At 55.9% G+C, this 19,214-nt stretch overlaps 8 protein-coding genes across 8 annotated transcripts; 4 read left to right on the top strand and 4 right to left on the bottom strand.

Moving 5' to 3' along the window:
* Positions 1-326: 326 nt before the first annotated feature.
* On the bottom strand, positions 327-1,034 carry CHGG_09873 (uncharacterized protein; the record flags this gene model as incomplete). Its single annotated transcript, XM_001227799.1, has 2 exons — positions 327-794; positions 1,020-1,034. The coding sequence occupies 2 exons, from the start codon at positions 1,032-1,034 to the stop codon at positions 327-329; spliced, it is 483 nt and encodes a 160-aa protein (XP_001227800.1).
* Positions 1,035-4,312: 3,278 nt separating this feature from the next.
* On the bottom strand, positions 4,313-5,671 carry CHGG_09872 (uncharacterized protein; the record flags this gene model as incomplete). Its single annotated transcript, XM_001227798.1, has 1 exon — positions 4,313-5,671. One exon carries the CDS (start codon positions 5,669-5,671, stop codon positions 4,313-4,315), a length of 1,359 nt encoding a protein of 452 aa, XP_001227799.1.
* Positions 5,672-7,075: 1,404 nt separating this feature from the next.
* On the top strand, positions 7,076-7,836 carry CHGG_09871 (uncharacterized protein; the record flags this gene model as incomplete). The annotated part of the gene is made up of 2 exons (XM_001227797.1): positions 7,076-7,412; positions 7,598-7,836. The coding sequence occupies 2 exons, from the start codon at positions 7,076-7,078 to the stop codon at positions 7,834-7,836; spliced, it is 576 nt and encodes a 191-aa protein (XP_001227798.1).
* Positions 7,837-10,231: 2,395 nt separating this feature from the next.
* On the top strand, positions 10,232-10,650 carry CHGG_09870 (uncharacterized protein; the record flags this gene model as incomplete). The annotated part of the gene is made up of 2 exons (XM_001227796.1): positions 10,232-10,235; positions 10,523-10,650. 2 exons carry the CDS (start codon positions 10,232-10,234, stop codon positions 10,648-10,650), a joined length of 132 nt encoding a protein of 43 aa, XP_001227797.1.
* A 994-nt stretch (positions 10,651-11,644) lies between these two features.
* CHGG_09869 (uncharacterized protein) lies at positions 11,645-12,178 on the top strand (the record flags this gene model as incomplete). The annotated part of the gene is made up of 1 exon (XM_001227795.1): positions 11,645-12,178. The coding sequence occupies one exon, from the start codon at positions 11,645-11,647 to the stop codon at positions 12,176-12,178; it is 534 nt and encodes a 177-aa protein (XP_001227796.1).
* Positions 12,179-12,334: 156 nt separating this feature from the next.
* Positions 12,335-13,967, bottom strand: CHGG_09868 (uncharacterized protein; the record flags this gene model as incomplete). The annotated part of the gene is made up of 3 exons (XM_001227794.1): positions 12,335-12,657; positions 12,719-13,459; positions 13,580-13,967. The coding sequence occupies 3 exons, from the start codon at positions 13,965-13,967 to the stop codon at positions 12,335-12,337; spliced, it is 1,452 nt and encodes a 483-aa protein (XP_001227795.1).
* An 822-nt stretch (positions 13,968-14,789) lies between these two features.
* On the top strand, positions 14,790-17,499 carry CHGG_09867 (uncharacterized protein; the record flags this gene model as incomplete). The annotated part of the gene is made up of 3 exons (XM_001227793.1): positions 14,790-14,913; positions 15,019-16,320; positions 16,376-17,499. 3 exons carry the CDS (start codon positions 14,790-14,792, stop codon positions 17,497-17,499), a joined length of 2,550 nt encoding a protein of 849 aa, XP_001227794.1.
* Positions 17,500-17,853: 354 nt separating this feature from the next.
* Positions 17,854-19,004, bottom strand: CHGG_09866 (uncharacterized protein; the record flags this gene model as incomplete). The annotated part of the gene is made up of 2 exons (XM_001227792.1): positions 17,854-18,644; positions 18,740-19,004. 2 exons carry the CDS (start codon positions 19,002-19,004, stop codon positions 17,854-17,856), a joined length of 1,056 nt encoding a protein of 351 aa, XP_001227793.1.
* Positions 19,005-19,214: the final 210 nt, after the last annotated feature.

Below are 19,214 nucleotides of genomic sequence, written 5' to 3'. Positions count from 1 at the left end.
AGTCGGGCTACTTAAGTACCTTACCTAGTGGTGGTGGGAAGACAAGCGGGAGAGGGGATTGGTTGCACCGAGGTGAGAATGGAAGCGAATATATGTTTGAAAGTTTGATTATGCTGTCAAGCTGTCTAGTGTATATCCGTAGGCCCAATGAAACCCGATGCCGATTATGAAGAAAGAAGCTATGCCATAAAGGAGTGGTAAGAAGTGAAACCCAGCCGTGCTCCATGCAACCCGTGTCCCATTGATCCCATCATCATCCCAAGATAGTCCGAATCATGTCGTGAAATTCGTCTCGAGTGCAAGCCGAGGGAAGCCCGGGGCTCAGCTTAGACGCTGTCAACGCAGTAGGGGATGCCGTTGAGGTAGGCGCAGTGGGAGCGCTCGGCGCAGCTGCCGACGAACTGGAGGATGTTCTGGGTGTCGCAGACCTGGATGGCGTAGGGGCCGAAACAGTCGTACTTGCCAGGGGTCTGGCACCTCTCGCCGGGGCTCTGGCCGGGACGGCCGTTGCGGGCCTTGACCTTGGGGGCGTTGTTGGTGCAGAAGGGGAGCTCGTAGCCGTTCTGGGCGAGGTTGGAGCACGAGGTGTCGCCGGGGCAGTCGCCGACAAGCGCCCACTGGTTCTGGACGTTGCAGATCTCGATACCAGTGTTGGGGGTGGTGCACCGGTAGGTGCCGAAGGTGCAGGCCTCGGTGCGCTTCTCGGAGGGAGCAGCGACGGCCGAGGCGGCGAGGACAAGAGCGGCAGCGATGAACTTCATTTCGAATGGTGGTTGTTGGGTGGTCTTGATAGACTGGAGAGTTTGTAGTGAAGAGTTGGTAGTGTTGAGTGTGGAAGATGTTGTGATGTGAGTGTTGGATGTTGTGATGATGAGGCAAAAGGGAGGATAGAAGGGCTGAAGATCGAGTCATCTTATACCCGGCTCTCACCAGGCTTCACATCTCGGGCTCCGGGCTTCTTTGCACCACGAGACCCCCTCCGCGCCATTTCGGGCACAGTCCACATGGCAGATGCTCACGGGCAGCTTCGCCATGATGCTTCTCGCCACTCCACGTTTTCTCTACGGATCCAGCGACTGGGGACGATACGAGAGAGTCAACGCCACGAAAATCCCCGATCGGGACAAAAGAAGAGACGACCATGGGTAACACGAGAATCAGCGGCTAACGAGTTCGGATTCCCCAAGGCAGTGCCCAGCGCGGGAAGCGGCTTTGGGACCTCACGTTGGGCATGTTGTTCCGGTCCGGCACCATTGGTCCATATCCAGCCCCATACGTAACCACAACGCCGTTGGGTCCTATCAGAAAAAAAGACGAGAATCCTAGTCGGCGATGGCGTCGAGGACACGAAGTCGAGCAGACTAACCGCATAATACCCGGCCCAACGTGCAGCCGTCAGCCCGTGCGAAGAGCATCGAATACGAGCGGGGGTTATTTTTAGGCTCCCCAGTTCTTGGTTCCCAGCCCGAGCCAAGCCTTTGGGACGCGGGAAATCATCAGATCAGCTCCACAACTTTCCCGGTCGGTGGCTGACATGGCGGGGGCGGAGTCTGACTCTGCGGGATCTTGACCAATGGTACTGGTGAAGGGCCGGTATGTCCGCCAGCATACTCGAAGCCGACCGACATCGCGAACAGCGCAGACCCCGTTGCTTTTCTTCACGAGCACCTCGTTTACTTTGGGCGGAAATCCCGAAGCCGTGTCTCAAACAACAGCACTCAGCTCAGGATGAAGTTAGGATGCTGACAGGATCCCAGAGGAGCCGACGGCAGCCACGTTACTTGGCTCGGGCTAGTTTAGGTACCTACTGATGATTCACTCAGCCGTCGACGCTCCTCCCCACAACATTCACACCGCTTCAACCGGCAAAGTTGAAATCCGAACGCGACCGCAAGACGAAGTTGTGCTCGCCTTGCCGCGATGCCGCGATGCCGCGATGCCGACAGGACTGATCTGTGGCTGCCATCTGTGCGGTTGTCATATGCAGCCCGAGAGACATCTCTTACATGCAGCCAATGAACAAGTGGTACGATAACCTTGCAAGGCTTCATGAGACACGGCGATCAAGATCTCTTTGAAAGAAAGGTGTCACGGGAGAGAATCTGAGATTGCACAGTTAAACTGTCACAAACTGCTGCGAGCCAGTCATGATGTGACCGCTACGACCAGTCAAAGACCTCCGGGGAGAGGAGAACTAGGCTCAACCACTCTAGTTGCCAAGTTGTTGGACGTGCATGCAAGTTTCAGGACACGGATATGCCTCAGCTTGAGTGACGTTACTGTTCAGGTTACTTCCGAGATCCGGATCGCAGTTGCGCACGGCGATCAGTTACCGGTAACATCATTGCAAGACTTGACTGCCGTTGGTAATGGAGGATCAAAGAGTGTGGTAACGCAAACGGGAGCTTCGTCCAGTGATGAACTCGAAGTTTTAGTCAATCCCGGCCGCTTTGGTCAGATGATGACTTCAGATTTTACTCCGCCATTGTCTGAGCTATCAGTCCAAGGGCAATAGCGACGAAGAATCAACGAGCGTCTTTGACTCTATCTGGCGTCTTGCGGGGCGGTATATTCGCTGTCATTTCTAGCGTATCGGTCATGCAGATTGAATCCATGTACGTAGCGTAGCGTACATGTAGTAGTTCGACCTGGATGACTACGTCAAACATGCCTCCGGTTGGGTTTTGCCACGAGGCTCATCCCAACCAAACGAGCATTCATCGGACTTTTCGGTCCGTATACCTCGTTGACCACGTCCCGTCCGTCACTACCCAGTGGGGCATTTGCGTTGTTTCTTTGTGAACGTGGCGTCAATATCGCTTCTTGGACTACCAACTCCGTCATCCGTGTACTTTCCCCGCTCTTAAACGAACCAGCTGGATCCACGCACATGAATGTGTTGATTGGTGTGTTGAGGAGTTAGCTTCCTTGAAATCACTTGTACAGTGTACCTAGAATCTCCTCTTTTCCTTTCTCCTCGCCCTTTGCCTTGAACTCGTCGACCTATCTCTCCCCGCTTTGACCCGGCGAAGAAGCCGATGCACCATCCCGTACTTCTCTAGGACCTAAGAGACTAGACAGTTTGCCACGACTCTATCTAATTCTTTGGACCCTCATAGTACGGGTCACCATCGTTGATCTCGTACTAAATCTCCCCGCCGCCGTCTATCTCCATGTGGTAAGTTGCAAGCTTCAAAATGCAGCAAGGGGCTCGGGCCAGAAAAAGCGTGAGAAGATGACGTCTCACATCAATTCTATGTCGGTTGCCATCCTCTGACAGAACACGATTGTGTTCCCGAAGGAGATTCCGTCGTGGCCATTAGCGGTGATGAGAATTCGGCGGGTACGGATATTCCGTTTCTTCTGCGGGTAACCGTCATTCCATTAACAAGGCTCCCGAAAATGGTTTTGCCGCCGCCTCCTTGGTAACTTGGAGTCTCGGGTGAGTGGTGGTATTTGTCCCGTCTGAAATTAGCTTCGTATCCAAGACATCACTGGCTTATGGGGGTCCCTCTCACTTGGTTGCGTGGCCCTCGAGGGCCTATGATGTGCAGTGGACGGTGGGTAGCAATTGAATGATTCGGATTTTCCTTCGCCAGATGAGCGTGGGCCATCGACCGCCCCAATCTATTTGAAGTAAAAGTTTCAAGCGAGGAGTAGAAGTTCAAGAACCCCATCGTCGCAGCCAGTTATTGGAGTTCCTCGGGACCATCGGTCTGCGAGCTGCCGTGGCCGGCTCAGCACATAATACCAGACATAGAAACTAGACGATGGAGCAGCTGCTCCGATTTTAATGATTGGATCTATTGCGCCCTAACACTCGCGGTTGTGGGGCGCGATTGTTGGAGAAGTTAAAGTGGTAGGTATACTACGGGTAGAGGTCGTTACATAATGTACTTCCCGGTCAGGTAGATAGATACGATACAGGTAAGTAGGGAGTGTGTGGGGATTTAGACCTCGAAGTGCTCCATGAACAAGAAGCAACCGCTGTCGAAGCTGAAGTAGATGCCGGGACTGGGAGAATGCTGAGACGAAGGAACCACATGCCAATTACCCAAAGTGCCCCTGTGGTGGCATGGTCCCCACTAATACAAGCTCTGTTAAGGCCATGTCAAGCTTTCGGCACGGGGTGAACGACTCAAGTTCCCGCACACGGGACGGACGGCACAGCAGGTCAGCAATCTAGGTACCTACCTACCTTACCAAATCCCCATCAATCACGCGGCTCCCGCTCCCAGATTCCAGGGTCTTGGGTCCAGAGAGTGCAGCATAAACCATTAACCTTGACATTAACATAACAAAGTGGCCACTATCATACAGCATGCGCAGGTAACTGCTCGACCGAATGTCCCCTGGAATCACCCTGTCCTGAATGGCTCAAGGACCGATCCCCAGCCGACTTTGTCGACTCGGGCCTGCTCAAGTCCGGCAAGTCAATACACGTCTCGTCATCATCCATCTCCTTCCCGCGCCGGGAGAAGCGCTGATCAGGCCGGTACCCTTCCCCCTTCTGACTCCTGTACGTCTCGGTCGGGTCCACGCCCCCGGTGCGACTCATCATCCCGCCCGTTCCCGTGCCGCCCCGCCCGATATAATACCGCTGCTGCTGCGACTTGTTCTCCGTCAACGACACCCCCATGGCGCCGAGACACCTCTGGAAGATGCCCTTCATGGCGGGCACGCAGGCAGCGAGCACGCCCAGCAGCTGCTCCAGCACGGTGAAGGTGCTGATGGAGACGCCCATGGCCCAAAAGTCCACGGCCGCGGTCGGGTCGCCCCAATCCTTGACAATCACCGTCTTGATGATGCTGAACACGCTCGCAAACAGGCCCATGCCCATGAGCACGCAGACAAAAATGCGCTCGCGCAGCGGGCGGTTCAGCTTGCGCAGGAAAGTCGCCGGCGACAGCGACAGCAGCACGTCGGTGGTGATGTTGATGGAGGAGCCGAGGTTGGAGACGCCACGCATCACCTCGTACGAGACGCACTTTCCGCCGGGCAGGAAGGGGTTCCAGGCGGCCTCGAGCGGCTGGCAGGCGATGGCCAGGTTGAAGAGCGTGTTGCCGATGCCGTAGATGGCCTGGACGGCCATGATGGTGTACAGGAAGATGCGCCACCCGCGCTCCTTGCCCTGGATGCGCAGCAGCGTGAGCGCGATGGATACTTTGATGCATGTCATGGACAGGCCCCAGACGGAGATGGCGAGCCACGAGTTCTTGCCGGCTTCGTATGACTTTTCGAACGATAGCATGCCGGGCTGGGGGACCATCATCGGCATCAGCATTGCGTAGTCGGCGATGGTGAGGGCCTGGTTAGCGAGTGGGTGGTTAGCTGGTTGGGCGATGGCAATGGCAGTTTCACGGGCTTCAGGGGTAATAATGGGTATGGTAAGCAAGGGGAGACATACAAAGCCGGCCACGATAAAGTAGTCGTCCAGTCCGGCCTTCCATACCGGCCGCACCCGCTGGTAGATGCGGGTGACGAAGGTGATGACGCAGAGCAGTAGCAACACTGAGCTGACGCCGATGTAGACCTGGGCGAGGTATGCAGCTCGGTCGGAGATGGGGACACCTGGTATGGCTTCCGCCGTACCGTTGGAGCCTGGGCCGCCGGGGCCCATTGGCGGTGCGCCGGTGGCGGCCGGGGCCGCCGCCGATGTGGCGCTCGACATGCTGAGGTTGTGGAACAGCGGGTGGAACACTGGATGTCAAAAAGCAAGGCAAGCGGGGTTGGAAACGAAGATCTGGAATCTGGGGTAAGGGCGCTCCTTTATGATCTGGAAGCTTTGGTTCCGAGGGGACGGTCTGGATCCCAGACTGTTCTGATCCATTGTAACCTCTTCAGCTCGATCCGATCCCCCAGGGGTCTCCCCCAGGCTCAACGCTTGACATGGTTGAAGCGTGGAAAAAGAGGAAAGTCGCTTGTGTGTTCTGCATGTGTTTCGCGCCAACGAAAGCGAAATTTCCCAGGTTTCGCGGGTGGTCGGATCCCCCGGTTGAAAGCACTAACAGAGCCCGCACCCCCCGTTACTGCAACCAGGAAGACAGCTGCTCTTCCCCATTCGACCAAGCGAGCGGCATCTCTGGCTCGGGTGCAGATGCGCACGGGCGCGGCCTGTCAAGCTGCTGTCAAAGTTCCCCTCCCGGGCCTCCCCTCCTTGACCCTTTCTTGGAGAACGCTTGACTTGGCGAGCTGCAGTCTCGCCTGGAAACTTTTTACATGGAGGAGGTCGGAGCGTCGAGCCTTTTGCGGGCCGGAACCAGCATTCTTGGATCCCGGCCGTCAAGGGGTTCGACAGTTCGTTCGCTTGGCTGTGAGTGACCAGCCAGTCCCAGCCGAACCTGCATCCGCCCGCTGCTTGGACGATGCGTGATGTTAGTGCTTATCGTTACCGAAGCTGCAGGGGGTGTCGCGATGGCGTTTCCCTAACAGGAGAAGAGAACTTTGTGGCCGGGGAGGGCGCGGGAAAAGACTCGGCACGAGCAGTTGGGAACGCTGGGAACCTCGGTGTGGGAGCCACAAGCTTTGACCCAGGACGGCCGGTAGATGGCGGTTCAATAGGCATTATATTGCAAAAGAGGACACCGCAATCTGCGCCTGCAGATCCGAGACGGCAGTTTCTCGCCCTGAAGCCGCGCAACCGAGCCGGTGCAATTCTCACTCCCGCAGCACACGGCACACGGGACGGCAGGGCTGCAAGCAAGAAGAAGAGCTTTCGCCCTCGCAAAACTCACAAAAATGTTTCGAAGGTTGTGGTTGCAAATAAAGTTGCGGTAGCATCTCCCAACCAGGCAAGGCGCGAGGCCCTGGCGCAAATCTTCCCCCTCACTCCCCCCTAGCTCCTTGTTTGACACGATGGCTCTGTCGCCTTCTCCTGTCATCCAGCTTACCCCTGATCCTAGCTAAAGCGCAGATCGATCTGGGAACCACCCAGAGCAGTATGGACACCGCTGATCTGTCTCTGGAAGTTCACGTTTAAATGTTGATTTTTTCCTGTCCTATCAAAACCCTCCTTGCTGAAGATCTGTTGGTCGCGATCTGATCGGATGAACCCCGTTACCACGCTGATTCCAGAATGTGCAGAATCGAGAGGCAGAATGGTCAACCCCTGCCATCCCCATGTCCCATGCCCGCCCCCTGCCACACCACAAGCGACCGGAGAGAACAGAGGCGTCACAGCCTTCATGTCATCCCTCCCCGCAGCCATCAGCCCCGAGCGCACACTCGTTACCAGCAGGACACGGGCCACAAGATCATGTACGCTTTGAACGAGGCGTCAACGCCTCCTCACTTCAACCAGGAGAAGCCGCCTATAGACGGACGGGAGGACCTCCAGCCCCTTACCGATCAGGAAATCGCTGACGAGAGTTCTCACCGCATCCATCACCTGCGTTCTGCATGCATGCAGGCAGGTCCGATCAATTCGAAACCAAAGCAGGAACAAGCAATCAAGCCCCCATCAACCGAGCCCCGTCCCTCTTTTTTTTTCTTTCCGTCCCCTCCCATCCCGCTTCCCAAGATTCCTCACCTTTCCCTCTTCGGACAGCTCTCCGGCACACCTCGGCGGCCCGTGCCCCTTCTAACCATCTCTCTGCAGTTTGCACCCACAAAGGCACCATTCCTTGGAGCATTGGCGCGCCACGGCTTGCGGCCGTTGATTCCGCGGCCGTTTTAGCTCCACTAGGGCCAAGGCTAACGACGCATCTTCTCGGGGCTTTGGCCACGGGATGGTCGGCCAAGAACGGCTTTCGAACCCTTCTCGAGCACAAAAACTCTTGGCTTTGTTTCCATGGGCCCGGGGCTCAGGCCCTTGTGTGGTCAAGGTCCCAGCTTTGAAGGTCCTCGAGAGGGGAAACGGACGGACAGTCTCTGGGAATGACAACAACCAGCTTTTCGAAGTGACAGTGACTGGCCTGCATCTGCATACATGTAGGTAACCTACATGCAACCACAGGAAGCGTACCCGACTGTTACCTACGCTGTGTACTGCTTGACAGAAAGGGAAAGGAATGCCCCTCTGTACATATTCACACATGCATACATCGCAAACAAGCTTGAAGTGGTGGGCCATTCGCGTAACGAAAGTCGAAGCTCGCCAAATTCTATTTGTAAGTAATCTCCGAACCAACACGCGCTGACGAAACAATGGACTTCGGAGTGGCCCCATTCCGGTCAAGGGCCTCGCCTTTCAATAAGAACTGTGCAATGACCGATCAGCCCTGCTCAGATTCGGAAAATTGGCAGCGCTGGGTAACCTAATCGATGTTCTGGACTCCTGTCCGACCATTTTGCTCGAGGTGAAATGTGCATGGCGTAGGCCTACCACGGATAGACATGAACTTAACAGTGTGGTGCCAAAAACAGTCTCCCCGGCTCGAACCCATCTGGCACGGGTATCGATGTTCGGTACCAATCTTGAAACCACTCCCAAATTGTACCCTCCCTCACAGGTAACATCATCAAATCGGCACAACTCCCTGAGGACCTTCCTTTGCGAGCCCTTAATACAGCCGGAACACAACCGAGAAGCTTGCCAGAGACGGCCGACCTGCTTGGTTGAATTACGAAGCAAGTAGTGCGGATACTCGAGCGCAAAAACCAGCAGGTTGGTACCGAGGTTGATCGTAAGCGAAAGCGAACCCTGAGGAACGAACAGATAATCCCACAGTAAACTGAGAGAAAGATGATCAGATCAACTTGGCGCCGAGGGACTCCCCTGGATCAGGCGATGCTTGCAAGCAGAGGGACGAGCGAACGAATTCTGAGATGTCTAAGGTGTTATGTGGTTGACGACTCAGGGGAAGAAATACGGGTGGTCGGCCAGGCCATAGATCTGACGCTTCCGCTGTGACATCTGCACCCCTTACTCTTCCAGACCGCCCTTAGTGTTTCCTGCAAGGTGGCTATCCTTATGACGGCAGTCCTCCAGATCTAGTTCCTGTGCAATAATACCGTTGGCGGCTTCCCGTGTAGAAGCCTAACCCCCTGGACTCCCACCCCCAACACGCCGCAATGGTATTTCCGAGGACACCACACGAGCAATAAGGCAGATATCTGCACTCACGCATCAAATGCACTGTCACTGTCATTGTTTCTTCCGCCCCGCGTTGGTGCAGATATGTCGAGGTCACAGCCTCATAGATGGCCGATCCGAGACTGGAGACTGCACTGTGTGTCACCGTGTGTGTTTCGGCCAGGGCAGTGCCGTCTACCTATTGCCTCGCCGTTGTCGGATGCGGAAACTGTCTCCAGCGACAATAGCAGGTGGGGTATCATCTTTATATCAACCGGCACAGTCACATATCCGGATACTCCTATCCTTGCCGAGCAGGGTATGTCGGTCGCTGATATCGACCTACCGGACGTTACCTACCTATGGAGGTTGCATGTGCGCAGACTGGATCGCACTGACGAGGCCCGTGCACACCGTACACGCTCCTCCAGCGTTGCCGTGCTGCGCGCTTTGCAGTATCCGTACCGGCCAATTGTACGTGAATTGGTTTTGTCGATGCCAACGCGGTCGATGATGTTAAGGTGTTTGTCGAGCCGCCTATAGGTGTGCTTCTCTATCTCCACGAACGGTGAGTAGGCTCTCGCGGTAAGGTGGCTTGGAGGTCTTGTTACGGTAGGTTTGTTAGTAAACGTGAAGATGACCCCAGACATAGTGACCTGAACCGCCCATCAACACCGCGCCCCTTTTGACTGTAAACACACCGTGTGGTACAACTCAGCCGCTTCGCTGGCGGCCACGGGTACTGGGTTATGTGCACAATAAAATATTTGCATTGTTTGTCTACTAGTTATTGAGGAAATTTCGACGTGTTTCTTGGGGATTGGCCACCTCATTTGATGTTGGGTGTCTACCTCTACATGTAGCTAACGTACCTGTCACCTGCCACCTGCTTATTACCCATTTGACCTATAGTCTCTTAATAATTATTCTATTTTAAGCCGGCAGGTAAATTGTATGACGGGGTGCCTAGTAAATACCCCTCTTCCCTGCTCATTTGTCAGTTTTGACATTGGCCTGAACTCTTGTGTTTAGAGTCATCTAGGAGTATGAGAGCTCATCTAACGTGTAAACCCAAAAGGCTAGTTGGCTACTATCCCATGACAGGTACCTCTGTTTACAAGATAAAGGTAAATCAGATCAAAATAACGGCCATGTAGAGAGTCGTGTCATTAAAACTTCAACCCCTCTTCTCCTCTCCCAGTCTGCAATAGACCACACATGGGTAAGTAGACAACCAGAACTCAGACCCAACGTTTTTGGGATACAATTAGATACTGAGGTACCTACTTATAGACAGTCAAAACACTATGAATTAATCATAATACTTTCCTCACTCAAAATTAGAATTGCGCACCGCACCAACCCCACCCTCCCCCCACCAAAAAAAAAAAAAAGAAAGAAAAGAAAAAAGAAAGAAAAGACATTAAAAACATGTTGTGATGCCATGCTACCATCGACTCGAGGTAGACTCCCTGTAAGCCTGAAGATTACCTACCAAACTTACAATAGAGATTCAAAACACATATGCCGTGCATCCCTTGTACTTTGGTACATCTATGTTCGAGGACAACGCCATGCTCGCTACGCGCAGTGAGCTTGTGGCAACATTACAAGTACGCATGGTGTCCTGGGTATGATCTAGCATGGCTTTCCAACCCTCGACCGATGGCGCAATTCTGGCCCTGACGGCGGTCATCCTGTTGCTCCCACCATTGGCTTTAGTAACTCTGGGGCCCCGCATCCATCAGCACGGCGGCCCTGAAAGATCTTAGATCTCTCCACTGCGGCGGCCTTACCCGCGACTACGGCACAAAGTTTATCTCGACTTCACCCCACTTCATCCATTCCATCGAATCTTAGAAGTTTGCAGGCTCTCGGTCCATCGGTCGGACTGCTCTTTGAATCCGATATCTTACCCCTCCCCCGAACCCCTCACCGCCCCATAAGCCCTCCCCCGCCGTACTAGTGAAGTCCGCTCTTTTCCGGCGCACAGGTTGGTCCGCTTGCCGGTCTCCGCACACCGCCCGCGGCACAAATGGTAGGGTTGAACATTAAGCAAATGATCCCTAGGCCAGTACGGCGATCAAAATAAACCCGGATTTCTCAGCGGCTGGGATTATGATATATTCGTGTCCTCAGTGGTTTCAGCTTCCTCGGCCTGAATTTGTCAGCTGTCGTCGGTCGAGTTGCGCCGCACCCGCGATCCACTGTTCTGGAAATCCGAGGTTGCGCTGGTGTGGAACCCGAGAGCCGCATCCGATTATTAATAAGTGCCGCGATGGGCGACGGGGCCATCCATAGGAGGGGAAAGTGGTGAGGATTGGTCGATGTCGGGGGTGAGGGCGGGTCAGGTAAAGCTCTTGGTGTCTGGTATCAGGGGTGATCCAATGGTTGCGCCGGAGACTTTTCAGACATGCGCGTGGAGGAGAATTGGCTGGAGAGTCGTCGAAACAGCTCCTCCTTGTTAAAGTGCCCGCCCATAAAAGTACCCACTCCCCCGCCCTCTGAAGTGACCTGACGCAAACCCAACCTCATCGACATCCACCAGCCAAGGGAAGAGCACCGAAAACATCACCAGCCAAGCAACCAGCAACCAGCCTCTTCAACCCCCTAACCAAACCAACCATCAAAATGGCTTCCGTCTCCCTCTACGATGTCTCTATCGGGATGACCATCCAAACGCTCGACACCCTCGTCGACCTCCTGAAGAAGGCCCAGGAGCACCCGGAGGCCGCCACCCTGGCGGACACGCGTCTCATCGACGACATGAAGCCCTTCTCCTTCCAGATCATCGCCGTGACCAACTTCGCCAAGAAGTACGTCGAGCGCCTGACGGGCCGCAAGGTGGAGGTGTGGGAGGACAACGAGACCACGCTCGAGCAGCTCCTCGCGCGCGTCAACAAGACCCTCGACCTGCTCAAGGCCGTCTCACGCGAGGAGGTCGACGGGTCCGACCGCGAGACCGTCAGCCTCCAGGTCGGCCCCTACAACCCCGTCGACGCCACCCCGTCGCAGTACGTGCTCGGCTTCGCCATCCCCAACATCATGTTCCACTTGACCATGGCCTACGGCCTCCTGCGGATGAAGGGGATTGAATTGGGCAAGAGGGATTTCATGAACCACTATATGGCGGACTGGTTCAAGCCGACTATGAAGGAGCAGTAGAGAGGGGTGATACGGAGGGACTGGAATAGAAAAGAAAGTTGCATGCTCAGCTGGGGAAAAGATAGGATCTGGAGAGCAATAGAATTCTGATTTCTTTCATGATTGCCGTCCTTTGAAAACCACAAGTTGACCATGAACAAATATTAACTCACGTCCCTAAAATCCCAAGATCCTGTTGGCCTCGGCAACCACGGCCTTGCCGCCCGGGGTATCATCCTCCGCCGTAGAGAGTTTGTCAAGGCCCATGGACTGGACACCGGCGGGGTCGCAGTACTTCTTGACATACTCCTCGGTCCCCCGCCCGATATGCCTCGATTCGCCCTCACCACCAGGGAAGTCCGGTCCTGGGGTGCCCTGCAGGAACGCGGCCCGTTGTCGGACCATGTACTCGGCGCTGGCCTTGGTGGTAGGGCACACCGGGATGTATAGGACGCTGGAGTCGGAAGTGCCGCTGTGCTTCTTGTCGACGGCATGGATCGCTACAACCGTGTCAGTATCACCTCCCCAACTCTCGGTCCAGAAGCAGGAGGGGGCACTCACAGTCGCAATGCCAAACGACATAATCCCCCGGCCTCACCTCCGGCACATGCACCATGGTCCGATCCAGCTCCAGATGCGGGTGCGCGCCCTCAGGAAACTCCTGCGCACACCCCGGCATGGCCCCCTGAATCTCACTGTCCATCTTCTCCCCCCCAGTAAACTCCCAATTCCCCTCCTCCAAATACCGCTCCTTCACCCCACCCACCTCCTCCAACCCCCCCCTCGCCCTAAAAAACGGCCTCAGCAGCGCATACACCCCCGTCTCCCTCACCAACGGATTCACCAACAGCGTCCCCCGCAACGGCCCACTCTCACTAATCGCCAACCACCCCTGAAACATCCTAAACATGCTACACGCCCCCAGACCCCCATACAAATCCGTCACGGCCCCGACCCTCCCCGCCGCATCATACGCATCAAACCCCTCCTCCCACCCCCCCTGCCACACCCTATCATACACGCCGCCCCTCCCATACCCCTCCTCCTCCCACCTCTCCACACTGCCCGCGTCCTGGTGGGGGCCCAGGGCAAAGTGCGCGTCGCCCGGCTGGCGGATGCGCAGGCGGTCGGCGTAGGCGAGCGGCGTGTGCAGGGAGAGGGGCGTGGAAGGGTTGGAGGCGGTGTGCCAGAGCGTGGTCATCAGGGCGCGTTGCGTGGTGAGCAGGGAGGGGTGGGCGCGGGCGCGGATTTGGGCAGGGGACCAGTACAGCTCGAGGATTTGGGGGGCGGTGGGGGGGAAGCCTTGGGGGAAGGGGGTTAGTGGTGGGTTGTGTAACGGGGTGGTGACTTATGGAATGGGAATTGGGGATGAGGGATGGGGGATGAGGGTAAATGGAAGGGGAGGAAAGAAGCGGAGCTTACCGCGGGTTTGTGGGTTCTGGCGGGCGTATTCTTCAATCTCAAACTTGTAAGATCGGGCTTCGTCTTCGGGAATCACGCCCCGGATAACCGCCACGCCACGCTTTTTTATCTCGGGCTTAAGTGTGTCCAGGTCCTCTTGGAGATGGCTGAATCGGATCTCGGGAACGATGGCGGGTCCAGTACGGGCGATAATCTCATTCTCTTTTTTGAGCGTCGCCAGTAGGCGCTTCCAGCTGGCTATAACGGCATCCTCGTGACCCTCTACGAGGCGTAATTTGAGCTCACGGAAGCGGTCTGGGAGCGGCTGAGCTTCCCTCCCCGAGAGCGAGGCGAATGTGTCAGAGATATCCCCCTCGGCTTTACCACCCGGTGAACTCATGGCCGCCATGGAAGTAGCATGGCGAGGGTGATGTCGCGAGAGTTGGCGCGTACAGGTTTGGTTGACGGCACAACACCTGGTACCGCGGAGTGACCTAAAAAGCATTATGGCTGGAGCAACGGAGGAACAAGACAATGGGTTCAAGATGAGCTGTGGAGTGGTTTTTGGTGTTGCTTGATGATATCGAGGGCAGGTGGGGAAGTTGAAATAGGCATGGCTAACGCACCCCCAATTGACGAGAAAGGCTTTATAAGATTCATCTCAAACTTCAGGAAGCCACTCTCGACACCGAATACCCCATAACAAAGCTTCAGTCTTCCATTGACGATCGGGTTCAAGCGGAAGTACTGAATCGGGAAGTACATGCAATGAAAGCGACGTCATTCTTCCCCGAGGTCCGTGCAAGATCAGGGTTGAATGGAGCCTCGTAATGAGGCGAAGGCAAAAAGAAAACCCAAGGAACGGCCATATTTCGGTTTTAAACCCCATTAAACAAGGCGCCTTCGGTGCGCTTTCCGCAATTGCCAGGCTGTTCCTCGTCGAAGGCGAGTTTCAAGGAGCTTGAACCAACACAACGGGAAGGAGCGAGCAAATGGCGGAGTGACCGGAAAGGGTAAGCCCGCTGTATGGCCCCACCCTGGCTTGGCCCCACCGATCCACAACAATCCATCGATTTTCGGCGTTCATCGACACGCGAAGACGAAAAAGGTCCATTTCGGATCGAAAGACGGCACCGGCGGCAGCACAAGCGCCTACCACAGTTGCACAGCACTGAGAGTCAACCCACTAGCAACGTATTGTCCGACTTCCTCTTACCTCTCATTCCGCACTATGGCAGGCGCCAGCCCTATCAAACCCGCAGCTGGGCACATTGTCAAATTTGTGGGGCATGATGCCACAGGGTTGCCCGTCAAACGCAAACAGGTCCATCAAGCATGTCTACCTTGCCGGAAGCGTAAGGTATTTTGAACTCTATACCGGCTATCATTTACACTTATCTGACCCTTTTAGAAACGCTGTCGCCATGTTGAAGATTCGGTCGTAAACATTCAACCATCAGACCAACCCGACCAGGAGCCGAGCCATGACGTTGCCAGTGACGGCGGGGAACGGCGGAGTAAACTCCCACGCCATGCGGCCCCTACCGACAGGGACACGTCCGATGCCGCCGCCCAACTGCTCCGCTTCTTCCACCACGCCTCCGATAAGGCCGCCAGCAGCAGCCCGGAGAGCGACCAGACGCAAGAACTCCGTCCAATGTCCCCAGCACCGCCATTCTTAGGAGATCTCAACCCCGAAGGCATCCTCGTCGAAGCCACCATGGCCCCGTCCCGGAAGACTCCCCCAGCAGATGAGGATTCCGAACATCAGGTAATCGGTTACTTGCCCCCGGCCTCTCCTCGAGAGTCTAGAGGACCATCAACCCAGGGGCGGCCCGCGGCATGCACTGGCAGCCCTCACCTAGTCGAAGAAACATCCGGCCCGTTTTTTTCTGTCCCGCGCGAAGATGGCACGAGCCTCACCATACACGTGCAGGACACGGCCAAGTTCGCAGCCATTGCCCAAACCCTTGTCAATCGTGGACTGGCCGACAAGGTGATGCCATCGGACACGGAGTGGCAGGCCTTGAGAGACCTGTTTTTGACCAAAATCCAACCCATCTTTCCCATCTATGAAAGGTCGTGTGTTGTGACTCTACCAAAAGAGAGAGGCTTGCGAGAGCTCGTTAAAGGATCTGTTTGCCTCGCCGCCGCCACCGACCCAGAGGCTCGCAACCTGTTAACCTTCAAATCCTCTGTAAATGGGTCCAGAACACAACGAGTGGTGCCCTTCGACGACTATTCCCGAGAAATGGCCAGTTTCATCAACAAGCGTCTTGTCGAGCTGCAAGAGAGCCGTCAAATCCCATTCACCGACCAAATCCAAGTGATGGCTCTGACCTGCTTTTACTGGCAGCCGGCGAACCCCACCGAGAGGTTTGAACCGCTGAATTTATACGCCAAACTTGTCAGCATGGTACACACCCACGGCGTGCACCTGGGGATTCTGGCAAGCGCGGCCGCCGAAGGCAGCGTAAAAGGCCGCGGGAAAAGGCTCTTCAAGTGCCTATACGCTCTCGACAGATTAGTTGGAGCCATATCTGCGCGTCCACTCATGTTTCATAACGTCGACTTGATACAAGTTCCTCGCCCAGACGCCGAGGATACGCCCATCTTCAGATTCTTCCTATCCCTGATTCTTCTTCTTGATCAAGTCATCGAAATGTACCGACCACGGCCGAAGGTAAACTGCATTGACATACCTGTTTTCGAGCGCATGGCCATTGAAGCGGGGGCGCAGTGTGAACCAGAGATCCTCCTTGGTAGGTGCCGCGTCTCTGAAAGAACCGAGGCCACGAGCTAACACCAGGGCCCCAGTCACGCTTGAAGTACTCTACCATGCCATCGGTGTCCTTTCGGTACGCATGCCTCGGCACCGTTTTCGAATGGCTCCCGAGTGTGATGCCCCTCAAGGGCCGCCCACACAACATTTACCGCCCAGTAGCATGAATGCCCGTCGATCACATTCCGCCGATCGCATTCTTGACGTAATCAAAGACTACAAACTCAGCCCGATGCCCTTTGTGCCTTACGCCATCACGCTATCGCTTAGTGTCGCGTACCGTAAGTGGCGGTTCAGCCAACTTCCCATGTTCCGGACCAGAGGTGGCGCCGATTTCAAAAAGGTGCTTCCCGTGGTACAGGAACTGGGGGCCATATGGAGCAGTGCCCGGATCAACGGACAACTAGGGCAAGCTGTCATGTTAAAGCTGGATCGCAGTGAGATGATGAATAGGGACAGGAAGCGGGCGAAGAAAACCGCCGATGCCGCCAGAGCCAAGAGCGGACGAAACGGAGCGCTTCGCGGAGCGGAAGATCAAGACGCATCAACCGGAAGTCTGGGCGGCGTTGGAGCTGAAAATGTTACGGAACCTGCAATGGCACATCTGACTTCAGCACCCGGAGGCAGCAGTATTACTCCTCCCGGAGCGCCCTCCAGTCCACTTACGGCACCTGAACCGACCCAGAGGGCTCAATCCCGGGGCACCTTGGACACACCCCTTGGGCCATCAACTAACTTTCGACCGCTGCCCTCCCCTGCAGCCTCATGCCTTGCTGACCGACAACAACCACAATCCCTACCTCTTACGTGGACTACCGCCTGGACGGCCGACAATAGCAACAGCAACGTACCCGCTAATCACTCATGTTTCGCACCGGCCAAAGACAACATCCCTCACTCCAATCCGATGCAGCAACCAGACGCTCCCCTTGGCTACCATTGCGGCCAACCAGACGACGCTATCCCATTGCCCGGGGATCTGCTTGCCCAACCGACGGGCCCCCACGACACGTCGCCGCTGGCGGGACTGTCGGATGGCAGCCTTGAAGACTTTTTGAATGACGATGACGCACTGTTTCGATCATGGGACCCGCGGTTTGCACAGTCGGTCGACTTCTCCTTTAGCAGCATCTTGGACCCCGGCAATCCTTTTGCATGACCGGAGTATTGTAATTACACGTCATGAGCGGGTTCACAAATGTCTGGGGTGTCCGAGAGCATTAGAGCCGGGCATTCATGGCGTCACACAAAGAAAGCAACAGGTGGCAGACCTCATGATTCGAATATGTGTTGTCTGAAGATACAAATTTACAAGATACATAATTATGGCGTCAATCTCCTATATATTCTGCGCAAACCTTGTAGCCTTATAGCGCAACCTTAACGCACCTAAACGCCAGCAATACACCCCTAGAACTCCGACTCCGAATACAACCCCAGTCATCTTTCTTTACCCATCACATCAAAACGCCATCACCAACCACCATAGCCACTCCATCTCCCCAATCCCAACCTAAAACGCCCTCCTAGGCGCCCCCAGAGGCGTCGCAGGCAGCTCAAACCGTTGTACATACCCCTGTCCATGTGACTGCCTATGCCGTTGCCTCCGTGGTTGCCCATACCCAACACTCGGCCACGCATCCAGTTCCTGCCGCGGCACCACCCCAAACCCAGAACCCCCATGGTACGGCTCCCCATACGCAGGCGGGTGATACCACGCCGCCGCACCACCACCACCATTCCCAACCCCACCACCATTCTTGTCCATATGCTTATTCTCCCACCCATCATACCCTCCAACCCCCACCCCGCCTTGATACTGGCCGTGGACCGCCCCGGCCTGACCCCTCTGCCCCGCCGCCAGAACCGCGTTCTTATTCCGTCGCAGCTTCACCACTAGGTATACCACGACCGCGAGCGCGAGGGCGAGCACCGCCGCGCCGACGCCGATGCCTGCCTGTACGGCGAGGGAGAGGGCGGCGGCGGAGGCTGCGTCCGGTGACGGGGGGTTGGAGGGTGTTGATGAGGGTTGCGTGTTGGAGGGGGGTGGGTCGGTGGGGTAGGCGGGTGATGAGGATGTTGTGGTGGTGGCGGTGGTGGTGGCAGTGCCTGGTAGGTTGATGGAGAGGTAGGCGGAGGCGGAGTCGTCCCAGATGGCGAAGATTTGCGGCTTGGAGGGGAGGACGTCGAAACGGGCGATGCTGGCGTCGCAGCAGGGGACCCGGTGGTTGTCGCAGCAGTAGGTGGTGTCGGAGCCGGTTACGTTGGCGCAGGAGGTGAGGTCGGCGGGGACGGTGTTTTCCGCTGGGGTGGCGGTTGGTGATTAGTGGGGGTTGGGTTTGGTGGGTGTGCTGTGCGGGTGGGAGTTGGAGCTTGGGGGGAGAGGAAGGTCGACTTACTCATACAGAGTGCGGCGCAGGCGGTGGAATCCCAGCTCTTATCTGTGCAAGAGCTCCGGACGGTCGTCCCACCCGGCCCACGGCATAGGTTGTTGCTCATGCACATCATACCTTTGTCGCCGTCACAGCACGCGCTATCGTCGGCATTCGGGTTGCATGGGGAGTCGCTCACCGCGATCTGGCCGTTTGGGTAGTAACAATACTTTTCCGTCAACGAGAAGCAGGCAAGGGAGAGGAGCGTGATGGCCCAAGTCAGTATCCTCATGTTGAGCTGTGGAACTTTTGTCACTGTGTATCTCGTGGGTGGCCGGATGGGTAAGTGAGAATGGGCAGTCGAAAAAAGCAGAAGAGACGGCTCAAGCAACTAATTGCCCATGAAGACGGCGAGCATGTTACTGTTATCGTCGGCCAGTCAGCTACCAGACGGCCACGTTGTGTCGTTTTGCCATTTGGGCGCTTAGGATATCCATACTGG

The sequence above is a fragment of the Chaetomium globosum genome, genomic scaffold, assembly GCF_000143365.1.
Source record: "Chaetomium globosum CBS 148.51 scaffold_7 genomic scaffold, whole genome shotgun sequence".
Taxonomy (NCBI): Eukaryota; Fungi; Ascomycota; class Sordariomycetes; order Sordariales; family Chaetomiaceae; genus Chaetomium; species Chaetomium globosum.
Note: the sequence above shows the minus strand (reverse complement) of the source record. Positions and strands in the feature narration are given on the sequence as shown.